Here is a 12,526-nt window from a genome sequence, read left to right on the forward strand (position 1 = left end):
GATCTCCTGCACATGTCGATCCGCCCCCACAAACGGCTGCCGTGCAGGCCGGACTTGTTATCCAAGATGCAGGGGAAGATTTACCATCCCAGCCTTCCCTCGCTGAGCTTAACAGCATGGCTCCTGAAGTCCTCCAGTATGGACATCTGAACCTCCCTCAAGAGTGTATGTCCATACTTAAGGAAGCCAGGAGGCCTTCGACAAGACATTCCTACTTTTGTAAGTGGAAAAGATTTTACATTTGGTGTGCTCAGCATCATTATGATCCAACAAAATGCCAGGAGGATGTAATTTTGCCCTATCTTCTTCATTTAGCGAGGGCAGGGTTGAAATTTTCATCCATAAAGGTTCATCTAGCAGCCATAACAGCATACAGGCGTTCGCCTTCGCAGCAGTCATTTTTTAAGTTACAGGTGGTGAAGGATTTCTTGCAAGGTCTCAAGAAAGTCTATCCCCCTGTTAGACCTCCCTCTGCTTCTTGGGAGCTAAACTTGGTTCTATCAAGGCTCATGGGTTCTCCCTTTGAGCCTATTCATAAGGCTAGCCTACAGCACCTCACATGGAAGACAGCCTTTTTAATAGCCATCACTTCAGCACGGAGGGTCAGTGAGATACAGGCCCTCTGTTCTAAAGAACCCTACACTACGTTTCATCTCAATAGGGTAGTGATGAGGACTCATCCTTCATTCCTGCCTAAGGTGGTATCGGACTTTCATGTAAATCAAGCCATCTCCTTGCCAACCTTTTTTCCCAACCCCTCCTCTCCGGCAGAGAGGGCGTTGCATTCTTTAGATGTCAAAAGGGTCCTAAAATTCTATCTAGATAGGACTAAGAATGTTAGGAAATCTGATCAACTGTTTGTGAACTACGGGGTTGTCCGTATGGGCTTTGCTGCTTCCAAACGTTCCATTGCTAGGTGGATTGTTTCAAGTATTACATTGGCCTACCAATTGGCTCAGAAACCATTGGGGGCGCGCCCTAGAGCGCACTCTACAAGAGGAAAAGCGGCTACCGCTGCTTTTCTCAATAATGTCCCACTCTCCGAGATCTGCAAGGCAGCCACTTGGAGATCTGTCCACACCTTTACCAGACACTATTGTCTGGATTCGGACACCAGAGCAGACACTCAAGTAGGACAAGCCTCCTTGAGGAATCTGTTCCATACATAATCAGTTTCATGATCTTCTTATTCCATGTGTAGTACAATCTTTTTTTCATTTGCCTGCAGGTGGAAGGTGAGCTTGCTACTCTATTCAGTGCTTATGACTATTGATGAGGATCCCCTGGAAGAGAAGGGTAAGTTACTTACCTGTAATCCTAGTTCTCTTCCAGGGGTATCCTCATCAAAGTCATAAGCAACCCACCCCCCTCCCCAGGCAAATGAGAAGAAGTGTATTATTCATTATGGAAAGGATATATCTTTGTGTTTAGGACTACGGTCCCGCAAAGAACAACTGACCTAACTGTCACCCCTGAGGCATGATGGGATATGGAAGCCAGGGCTGCCTTAAAGGCACGGTGCCAGTTTTTACCTATAAAGGGCTTTTCAGTCTCTATGGTATTGTATTGCAATGCAGCCTGCAGGCTAGCAATGTGTTGTAGATCTGTGTTTCCCACAGTTTTCTCTTTTTTGCTTTCTCATGAGTGTTTACCTCATTAAAAAAAAAAAAAAAAAGAGATTTAGGTGTTTTATTATACCTATATGTATTATTGGATGTGTATTTATACATTGCCTAGCCTTTCTTTTTTAGGGGCTGCATTTGCGTGGGAAAAAATAATATATGTTTATACATATACAGAGCTGTATATATGTATGTTTTTTACATATATGATTTTATTATTTCCGGGGTCCCCGCACATGGGCGGGAATATTCAGTGCTTATGACTTTGATGAGGATACCCCTGGAGAGAACTAGGATTACAGGTAAGTAACTTACCCTTGCGTCCACTGTCCACTGCACTCCATACACCAGCGGTGTATGTCAACATGGATATGTGTGTGGTCTGCATACTGCAGTCTGGCCATCACTTCGGCGCCACACTTGGCATTGTGTACATTGTCATTCATCTGTCAGTTGCCTCCTCTGCACATGCCTGGTCCCCACCTCTCCCCACAATCTGCTATTGTGTGGCTGAGGTGCCATGCAGTTGATGGCTTATGTGCATGGCTGGCCCAGGTTGCCAGAGTGAGTTGTGCTTTCATGTCTGGTGGGTGGGCATGTTGTTTGGCATGTTGTATGTGAGTTTGTGATGTGTGCATTCCCAGTGTTGTGAGCTGCAGGATTGTGGAGTTGAGGTGTGTGGTGTGTTCATTTGGTACTTGTCAACGAGCAGCGCATTTACGTAGGTGCCATCCAGGAAGCGCCGGGTGATGATGGGCTGTCGGAAAATGTAGGACTCATGCACTCGGAATGGGTGGTTGGCATCGAGGTTGGTGGAGATTCCCAGGTGGTCCACTATTGCCTGCACAGTGATGGTATGCGTGTGCTTTCGGTTGCGGATATTGTGTGCAGTGTCACCAGGGGGCACAAGTAGGACATATGTGCATTCAATTGCCCCCTGACACATGAGGGAATCCAGCTATGGCTTTGACGCCATGCTTGGTCTCCAGCTGTTCCTGCGCAGTGTGGGGGAAGAATAGGTAGTGTGGCTCCAAGCTGATGATGGCATCCAAGACAGTTGGGGGGGGCTTTGATGTGGCTGGCTGTGAGACTCCTCGGACTCTGGCGGTTGTTGGTTGGCAGGTCCCAGAGGCCAACAGGTGTGACACAGCCAGCAGCTTTGTCTGCGAAGGGATATTGGTTGTCCGCTGTGTTGGTACCGTTGGCCTGTGGGCAATGGTGGTCAGGATGCGTAGAATGGTTGTCCTTTTGAGCCTGTGGTGGGCAGGTGTTGGGTCTGTGAGGTCTATGCGTTTTCAGCAGGTCGCTGTCTTTGTCTGCGCTGCCTCGGGTTTAGTCTGGGTTGGGGAGGATCCTGGGGGTGGAGGCGGTGGGTGTTGTTGCCCTAATGTGGCTCCGGGCTGCATGTTCAGTTGCCCGGGTGCATCTGTTGTTCTTTATGTTTGGCTCTGGGCTGTGCTCCCTTGTCTGTTGCCGGTTGTTGTCTGACTTTGCACCAGGTCAGAAGGTGTTAATTTCCTGCTGCTAACGCGCCCTATTGCATGTTTTGTGATCTTATCGCTGATCTGGCTGGTCGTTGAGAATGTTGTGGAGTGGTGTTACCCTGGCTTTTGGCACGGGTACGCCTACTCTGCATCTCATTAGCGATAGTTGCCGGGGTCATCTGTGGCAATGTTTTTTGCGGCTGCTATCGCAGGTAAACTGGTGCTACGGGCTGTTAGCACCAGCTTGTGAATGGGGTGATAAATTTATCGCATCTTTGGCTGCGCTAATATGCCGTTAACTCGGCGATAGCTCCTTGAGAATATGGCCCATAGCATTTTACCTCCAAACTATTCCCCACTTTTAATAATACCAGCTTCAAGGAATATTAAAGTTTTGTAGTCCATGGATCCAGGTATTTTTTAAATATAGAATCACTTTTTCACTCACTTCTGACCCTTCTACTCACTTTCCTACACTACACATAGTTTTCAAGAACAGTGCTACTGCGTAGCCGTAGGTCATAGAACGCCCCGTCCCGCAGCAGGCGGGAAGACCCCCATGATGAAGTATGACACCAGGGCCCTTTTGGTGTGTGAGGGGTATTTTACCAAAGCTGTGTGCTTTCCACCACTGTAGGAAACACGCAGAGTCTGGTAAAACACGGTTATATATCAGTTTGAGGGTAGATCTTTAAGTTTTTTATACCTGGGAGTGGAGCCAAGACATGGTTTTTTGACAACCCATGTGTTGGTCCAGCTTAGCAACTGATCCCAAGAGGAACCTGAGTGTATTACATCAACATGTAGTTGCAAGAAATGCATGTACCAAATGAGCTTTTATTGATATCTACTGATTAATTTTATGCTAACCTTAATTATTAGCAGGGTAGTTTTAATTTTTAATATTGTAATAATTATAATTAACTGAAACAATAAAAGAATTTGACAATTAGCATTCGTAGTATTCATTATTGCATGCTAATGAAAATTCTACGTTGCTTTAACACTGTAGCACTTACAAAATAATTAGATAAAGGAAAAATTATATTTTTGTATCCTAGCATAGTAGGGAGAAACATACCCAAAATAGAAGCCAAGTTGGTGTTGATAAAGTGGGAAATCAATTGAAATATGTCATAAATCCAGATGACTAAAATACATTTCCTGAATCATTGAACCACTCATTAAACAAAAAAACAATCGAGCCCCTAAATAATTTATGGGTAGACAGAACAATAAGACATTCATATTGCACTACAATTATGCTCTTCAGTAATATTCTAAATAGTGAGGGCCTAGTCCAAGGGGTAACCAACAAAGCAGGTAAGGAGACGGTGTGGGCCCATGGTGGTTTACATCCGTAACATATAGGTAAATTGGGTTAGACAAAAGGAGGGGCCCATGTGAGCCCAGGATGGTGAGCAGTTGGGGTTCACAGGCTAGGGCACGGTTCTGCGAGATAGTTAAAGAGACAGCTGTTCTTTCTTTGTTGCTGGAGAGTGGCAGCTGGCCTCATGTTCATGGCAAGCTTTTTCCAGAGTATTGAGGTGAACCAGGATAAGGCTTCCCTTTTCCCCTTTGTATTACCTTTTCAGGAGTTACATCTGTATAATATCTATCCGGTAGTACCGCCTTTTGGTATTGACAACCATAAATAGTCTTACAAATATTGGGCCTGTGTAGTGGTAGGAAGGACAATTAGTTCTCCAACGGTTGGGGTGATGTGATCACATTTTTTGCGCCAGTGATCAATCAGTTGGGCGCATGAAAGATACTACACCATGCTGGTGTTCCTAAGGTCTGTGAGCAGGCCATTGCCACTCTCTGTGTTCTATACTAGAGGCAGTTGGGCGCATGAAAGCTACTGCACCATGCTGGTGTTCCTAAGGTCTGTGAGCAGGCCAACGCCACTCTCTGTGTTCTATACTAGAAGGAGTTGGGCGCATGAAAGATACTGCACCATGCTGGTGTTCCTAAGGTCTGTGAGCAGGCCATTGCCACTCTCTGTGTTCTATACTAGAAGCAGTTGGGCGCATGAAAGCTACTGCACCATGCTGGTGTTCCTAAGGTCCGTGAGCAGGCCATTGCCACTCTCTGTGTTCTATACTAGAAGCAGTTGGGCGGATGAAAGATACTGCACCATGCTGGTGTTCCTAAGGTCTGTGAGCAGGCCATTGCCACTCTCTGTGTTCTATAGTAGAAGCAGTTGGACGCATGAAAGATACTGCACCATGCTGGTGTTCCTATGGTCTGTGAGCAGGCCATTGCCACTCTGTGTTCTATACTAGAAGCAGTTGGGCGCATGAAAGATACTGCAGCATTCTGATGTTCCTAAGGTCTGTGAGCAGGACATCGCCACTCTCTGTGTTCTATACTAGAAGCAGTTGGGTGCATGAAAGCTACTGCACCATGCTGGTGTTCCTAAAGTCTGTGAGCAGGCCATCGCCGCTCTCTGTGTTCTATACTAGAAGCAGTTGGGCGCATGAAACCTACTGCACCATGCTGATGTTCCTAAGTTGTGTGAGCAGGGCATCGCCACTCTCTGTGTTCTATACTAGAAGCAGTTGGGCGCATGAAAGATACTGCACCATGCTGCTGTTCCTAAGGTCTGTGAACAGGCCATTGCCACTCTCTGTGTTCTATACTAGAAGCAGTTGGGCGCATGAAAGATACTGCACCATGCTGGTGTTCCTAAGTTGTGAGAGAAGGGAATCGGAACTCTCTGTGTTCTATACTAGAGGCAGTTGGGCGCATGAAAGATACTGCACAATGCTGGTGTTCCTAAGGTCTGTGAGCAGGCCATTTCCACTCTCTGTGTTCTATACTAGAAGCAGTTGGGCGCATGAAACCTACTGCACCATGCTGGTGTTCCTAAGGTCTGTGAGCAGGCCATCACCACTCTCTGTGTTCTATACTAGAAGCAGTTGGGCGCATGAAAGATACTGCACCATGCTGGTGTTCTTAAGGTCTGTGAGCAGGCCATTGCCACTCTGTGTTCTATACTAGAAGCAGTTGGGCGCATGAAAGATACTGCACCATGCTGGTGTTCCTAAGGTCTGTGAGCAGGCCATTGCCACTCTCTGTGTTCTATACTAGAAGCAGTTGGGCGCATGAAACCTACTGCACCATGCTGGTGTTCCTAAGTTGTGTGAGCAGGGCATCGCCACTCTCTGTGTTCTATACTAGAAGCAGTTGCATGAAAGATACTGCACCATGCTGGTGTTCCTAAGTTGTGTGAGCAGGGCATCTCCACTCTCTGTGTTCTATACTAGAAGCAGTTGGGCGCATGAAAGATACTGCACCATGCTGGTGTTCCTAAGGTCTGTGAGCAGGCCATTGCCACTCTCTGTGCTCTATACTAGAAGCAATTGGGCGCATGAAAGATACTGCACCTTGCTGGTGTTCCTAAGTTGTGTGAGCAGGGCATCGCCACTCTCTGAGTTCTATACTAGAAGCAGTTGGGCGCATGAAACCTACTGCACCATGCTGGTGTTCCTAAGTTGTGTGAGCAGGCCATCGCCACTCTCTGTGTTCTATAGTAGAAGCAGTTGCATGAAAGATACTGCACCATGCTGGTGTTCCTAAGGTCTGTGAGCAGGCCATTGCCACTCTGTGTTCTATACTAGAAGCAGTTGGGTGCATGAAAGATACTGCACCATGCTGGTGTTCCTAAGGTCTGTGAGCAGGCCATTGCCACTCTCTGTGTTCTATACTAGAAGCAGTTGGGCGCATGAAACCTACTACACCATGCTGGTGTTCCTAAGTTGTGTGAGCAGGGCATCGCCACTCTCTGAGTTCTATACTAGAAGCAGTTGCATGAAAGATGCTACACCATGCTGGTGTTCCTAAGTTGTGTGAGCAGGGCATCACCACTCTCTGTGTTCTATACTAGAGGCAGTTGGGCGCATGAAAGATACTGCACCATGCTGGTGTTCCTAAGGTCTGTGAGCAGGCCATTGCCACTCTCTGTGTTCTATACTAGAAGCAGTGGGGCGCATGAAAGATACTGCACAATGCTGGTGTTCCTAAGGTCTGTGAGCAGGCCATTGCCACTCTCTGTGTTCTATACTAGAAGCAGTTGGGCGCATGAAAGATACTGCACAATGCTGGTGTTCCTAAGGTCTGTGAGCAGGCCATCGCTACTCTCTGTGTTCTATACTAGAAGCAGTGGGGCGCATGAAAGATACTGCACCATGCTGGTGTTCCTAAGGTCTGTGAGCAGGACATCGCCACTCTCTGTGTTCTATACTAGAAGCAGTTGTATGAAAGATACTGCACCATGCTGGTGTTCCTAAGGTGTGTGAGCAGGCCATTGCCACTCTCTGTGTTCTATACTAGAAGCAGTTGGACGCATGAAAGATACTGCACCATGCTGGTGTTCCTAAGGTCTGTGAGCAGGCCATTGCCACTCTCTGTGCTCTATACTAGAAGCAATTGGGCGCATGAAAGATACTGCACCATGCTGGTGTTCCTAAGGTCTGTGAGCAGGCCATTGCCACTCTCTGTGCTCTATACTAGAAGCAATTGGGCGCATGAAAGATACTACACCATGCTGGTGTTCCTAAGGTCTGTGAGCAGGCCATTGCCACTCTCTGTGTTCTATACTAGAAGCAGTTGGGCGCATGAAAGATACTGCACCTTGCTGGTGTTCCTAAGTTGTGTGAGCAGGGCATCGCCACTCTCTGAGTTCTATACTAGAAGCAGTTGCATGAAAGATACTGCACCATGCTGGTGTTCCTAAGTTGTGTGAGCAGGGCATCACCACTCTCTGTGTTCTATACTAGAAGCAGTGGGGCGCATGAAAGATACTGCACCATGCTGGTGTTCCTATGGTCTGTGAGCAGGCCATCGCCACTCTCTGTGTTCTATACTAGAGGCAGTTGGGTGCATGAAACCTACTGCACCATGCTGATGTTCCTAAGTTGTGTGAGCAGGGCATCACCACTCTCTGTGTTCTATACTAGAGGCAGTTGGGCGCATGAAAGATACTGCACCATGCTGGTGTTCCTATGGTCTGTGAGCAGGCCATCGCCACTCTCTGTGTTCTATACTAGAGGCAGTTGGGCACATGAAATCAAATGCACCATGCTGGTGTTCCTAAGGTCTGTGAGCAGGCCATCGCCACTCTCTGTGTTCTATACTAGAGGCAGTTGGGTACTGAAATAAGAGTAAAACACTGGCAGGTAGAGCTCTGTCTCTCTGCCTGCAGTGTACACAAGTGACACCTGTGAATCAGGAAGTAATATTAATTGTGTGTACTAACAGATACCTATAGATTTCAAATCTGCTGATCTAACTCTGTTCTCCCCTCCCAGGTCTTCCTGATGGTCATCGCTCTCGCTATCCTCCTTGCTGTGGGGTCGGGGATGTGGCATGAGACGATTCAAACGAAACACAAATACATCCCTGGAATGCCGCCACAAATCAAGCCTGCTTATTTCGCCTTTTTACTCTTTTGGGGATACATCATCCTTCTCAACACCCTGGTGCCTTTGATCCTCTTCCTAACGTAAGATCTTACTGAAAACTGGCTTGCTGTTTGGTTGAGAACACTACTGATTTGTTTGGTGGTCCCAGGTGCATGCATAAAGGGCTTGATAGAACGAGGGGAAACAGAGGTGAAGGAGGAACTGATAGACATGGGAAGAGAGGTATTAAAAGGAGGGTGAATGCAGTTGAGGGAGGGAAGGATGCACTGGCTCACCGAATGTGAGATGAACAGGGGTGTGAATACAGGAAACAGAGGGAGAGAAGCACTGATGCATGGGTGGATTGAGAGGGAGATATAAACGCATAAAAGCATACTTCAATGCAAGCAAGCCAGGAGTCATAAACAGAATGATGCACAAAGGGTTTAATGGAGGGAGGGAGAAGGGGCTGAAATAAGGGCAGGAGAGGAAGAGCAACAGATGCATGTCAGGGTAGATGGAAAGGCGAATAAAAGGGAGAGAGGTATTGAAGGATTGATGCATGAAGTGGTTGAGTCAAAGAGGAGTCAACAGTGACCAGATTAATGGTTGATGTTTTTATATAGATTAAAAAAAGGGAAACTAAAGAGATGGATGAAGGACCGATGTATTGACAGAACTAAGAATGAATAGATGCTTGGAGATATATATGTTTGGATAGAACCATGGTGAAAATTATGATATTGGAATGTAAAGTGGTAAATGGCCAAGTGATGGATTGTTGCACACAGAGCCTTGTTGATGATGGAGAGGGAAGGATAGATGGAAAGATGTTTGGAGGGCATAACTGAAAGGTGTATGACTGGAGGCAATAGACTACAGATGGGCCGGCGAGTAGCTTAGAAGAAAGGGTGAACTGGAAGGCATGGAGAGCTTTAGTGAAAGAGAAGTGCATATATGGGAAGGGGTAAGAGTTAGATACAATTGGGATTAATTGAAATAAGCTTCATCAAGACAAAAAGGGATAGACGGATTCATACTTGGTGGGAATAATGCAAGATGGTGTGAAAAGAGGCAATATTGGGATAGATGGCCTGGTCTATTACGGAGGTGATTTAAGAAAAAGGAAGGCATAGAGATGTGGCCAGACAGATGAATGCATACATTGAGGGATTCACCAAACAAGTGGTAAATAGAGGCTGGAGAGGTATAGGTGAATGAATACACTCATGGATTCTTTGAAAGAGCAGTTAAATGAGGCAGAGGATGGAAAGATGAATAAATGCTTTGAGCGATTCACTGAAAGAGGGGCGAATGTAGGCTGGGAGGGATAGGTGAATACTGGAACATGTGGAACATTGATAGCTCTATAAAAGGACTAGGAACGACCAAACGATAACCTGGGGTGGAAGACAATACAAAACCAGTGAATTAGAAAGAGAAACATCAGGAACACAAGAAATGGGCCAAATCTGGAATTTATGGACCAGAATGGTGTGCAACGTACAATTCATATGTCTGCAAGCCCACGTATAGGGGGCAACAGTGCACTGCCATTAGTATAAGCGAGCACCATCTTGGATTAGGAATTGGGCTTTAGCAAAGACAAAGAAGCGCCATCTTGAATTGGACTCACAGCTCAGCCACCTCTGCTACAGCCCAATGCACGTATCCGTTGTCAAAAGATGTCAACACTATTTAGGGAGTCTCCTAAATTCCATTTGCAAGGCTACCCACAGGTCTCATGTGACTACCACCTGAATACCCGTTGCTGAAAGCTCCTGGAGCAGAACATAAAAGACAGGGTCAAGTGTGCAATCCAAATGGGATACATGTGCTTGCTGTCAATCTGGAACACCACGTTTGTGAGGGGCACCACATCTCATACTACCAAGTGACTGATGGTAGAGTGCTGGGCATGTTGTTATTCAGGGTTTGATTGGCAGGCCAGGATTTTGGGCACTAGGCGATGGGCCGGTAGTCACGGCCCAGCTGTGGAAAGGTATTTTTTCCCTCAGTGCCTCATCTTTAAACCCACCTGTCATGACCACCTCATACAAATCAAAGCTGACGCGGCCTTAGAAAGGCGTGTATTTTACCCAGCTTTGACATCCCCTTCTCATGCGCAGACTGACAATGTGCTGGCCTGGTCAAGCGCGTCATGTGATCCCTTTGCCTCCCCCAAACGGATCATGGGCTCGAGCCTAAGAACCCCCTGGAGATATCTGGAGTTGCACTATGATGAGGTGGGGGGAGGGAGCAGGGGATGAAGTGGACTAAAGGAGTTTTGGTGGACTGGTGCCATAGGTTGTCTGCTAACGTTCTTTGGAACTGGAATGGATCCCTGCTAACTCCTATATTCAATGCTTTCATGTTGCAAGTAAAAACACCTTTTCTCCACAATATGTGCAGAAGCCTAAAAGTAATGCAAGTCCACATTGCAGGCCCTGTTACATTTCACTCGTTCCACTTCATGTTGTATGACATATCCAATCCTGTTTACTAAGATTATTTCATTTTCCCAAATGTATTTTACGAATTAATTTCGCTATGCAGCTGGGTCTTTCATCGCATCGTGCAACTTGAGTTGTTTCTAAGCACTAGGGTGCCATAGGTCATAGTTGAGGTACCTTATCAGGCTTGTGTTTAGTGCCTCACCACAGCTGAGTGTGACCGCCTGTACTGGGACAGCGGGAGCTGTGGATGTTGGTTCCGTACTAGATTGCAGGCAGTTCTTTAATGAGATGCACTGGTAAAGGTATTTGAAGGTCCCACCTCTGGAACTAGAGTCAGTGGAACCAGCACCTGGACTGTGAACAGGGAGGTCAGGGACAAGACAGAAACTATCTGCTTATTCACCAGTCTGATATAGCACACTTGCACTGGTTGAGACCACGGTGCTTTACAGCAAGCCATTCCTTGTCTCTAGGGAAGGTTACGCAACTGAACCAGTGCATGAAGGAAGACTGTGCATAACTGAAGAAACAGACCTTGAACACTTGAAGGTATTCAAAAGCATCCCTTGCTGGCATACATCCGTTTTACACAATGAGTGCAGCGTGTTGACAGCTTACAACTGCACTGCAGACATACTCCTTGGCATGAGTCATGTCTTCTGCCCTGGGCTGCATCATGCAGCTCCATCACCGTGATGCATCCTCTTTGGCTAGAATGGAGGCAGAAACTGGGGAAAGTGCATCAGGCCAAGGCCTGCCCTTATAGATAGTTCAGGAAACACCCTTCAGCTCCAGGGAATGTTTCAGAAGAATGCCCCCCCCCCCCCTCTGGAGGATGCCAGAAGCGCACTCTTGTCAATGAGGACATGCAGGAAGCGCAGTCATGCCTGGGGTGAAGGCTGGAGAGAAGATAAGTCTCCTTGGTGCCAGAGGCTGTGCAGAGAGCAAGCATCGCCTCTTCTGTGCTTGGCGGAGAAGGCGCAGACCAGCTCTACCGAGGATTCGCAGGTGTAAAAGGGGGTGCTGTTCTGTTGTACAGACAGTCCTTCCTGCGTGAATGCCTCCATTTTCAATTATTTTCCTGGAAAACATTACCTAGAGATGACAGACCCTGCACGCTTTAAACCGCTTAATTTACCCTACAAGTCTACAAAACTCTGTCCTCTGGTACCAACGTGGCAATGTTTCACAGCAGGTTACGATCCACAAGCATGGGCCACTGTTTTGGGGGTGCCCGGGCCGGGCCTAGTTTTGGCCTCCATCCGACTCTGTTGTTAGTACTCTAGGTTAGTACTTAGCTGTGTCCTGGCCGAGCTGTGTGCCGTGAGATATTTGATTTTGACACCGAATGAGGAAGGGTGAGATGCTGCGGATGGTTAGATCTCGCCTAGTGGCAGCTTTAGTAGTCTTGCCTAGCTTCATGTAATAAAAACACGTACATAAATACATTCCTATTTGCATAGGCATGGGGGCCTTGGCCAGTCTGTTAAATTGTCGCTCTCATTTTGATTTTCAACACACAGCATCCGACTAGCTACATGCCAGTTTAGCAACTG

General features: G+C 46.9%; 1 protein-coding gene across 2 annotated transcripts in view; it reads left to right on the forward strand.

Annotated features, from left to right (window-relative positions):
• LOC146772463 (phospholipid-transporting ATPase IK-like) overlaps window positions 1-12,526 on the forward strand; it is a 520,789-nt gene that overhangs the window by 246,184 nt on the left and 262,079 nt on the right. For both annotated transcript variants that reach the window (XM_085638338.1, XM_085638339.1), the window contains exon 12: window positions 8,422-8,615. In XM_085638338.1, the coding sequence (XP_085494464.1) occupies window positions 8,422-8,615 (194 nt within the window). The remainder of the gene's footprint in view (window positions 1-8,421; window positions 8,616-12,526) is intronic.

The sequence above is a fragment of the Triturus cristatus genome, chromosome 12 (assembly GCF_964204655.1).
Source record: "Triturus cristatus chromosome 12, aTriCri1.1, whole genome shotgun sequence".
Classification (NCBI taxonomy): domain Eukaryota; kingdom Metazoa; phylum Chordata; class Amphibia; order Caudata; family Salamandridae; genus Triturus; species Triturus cristatus.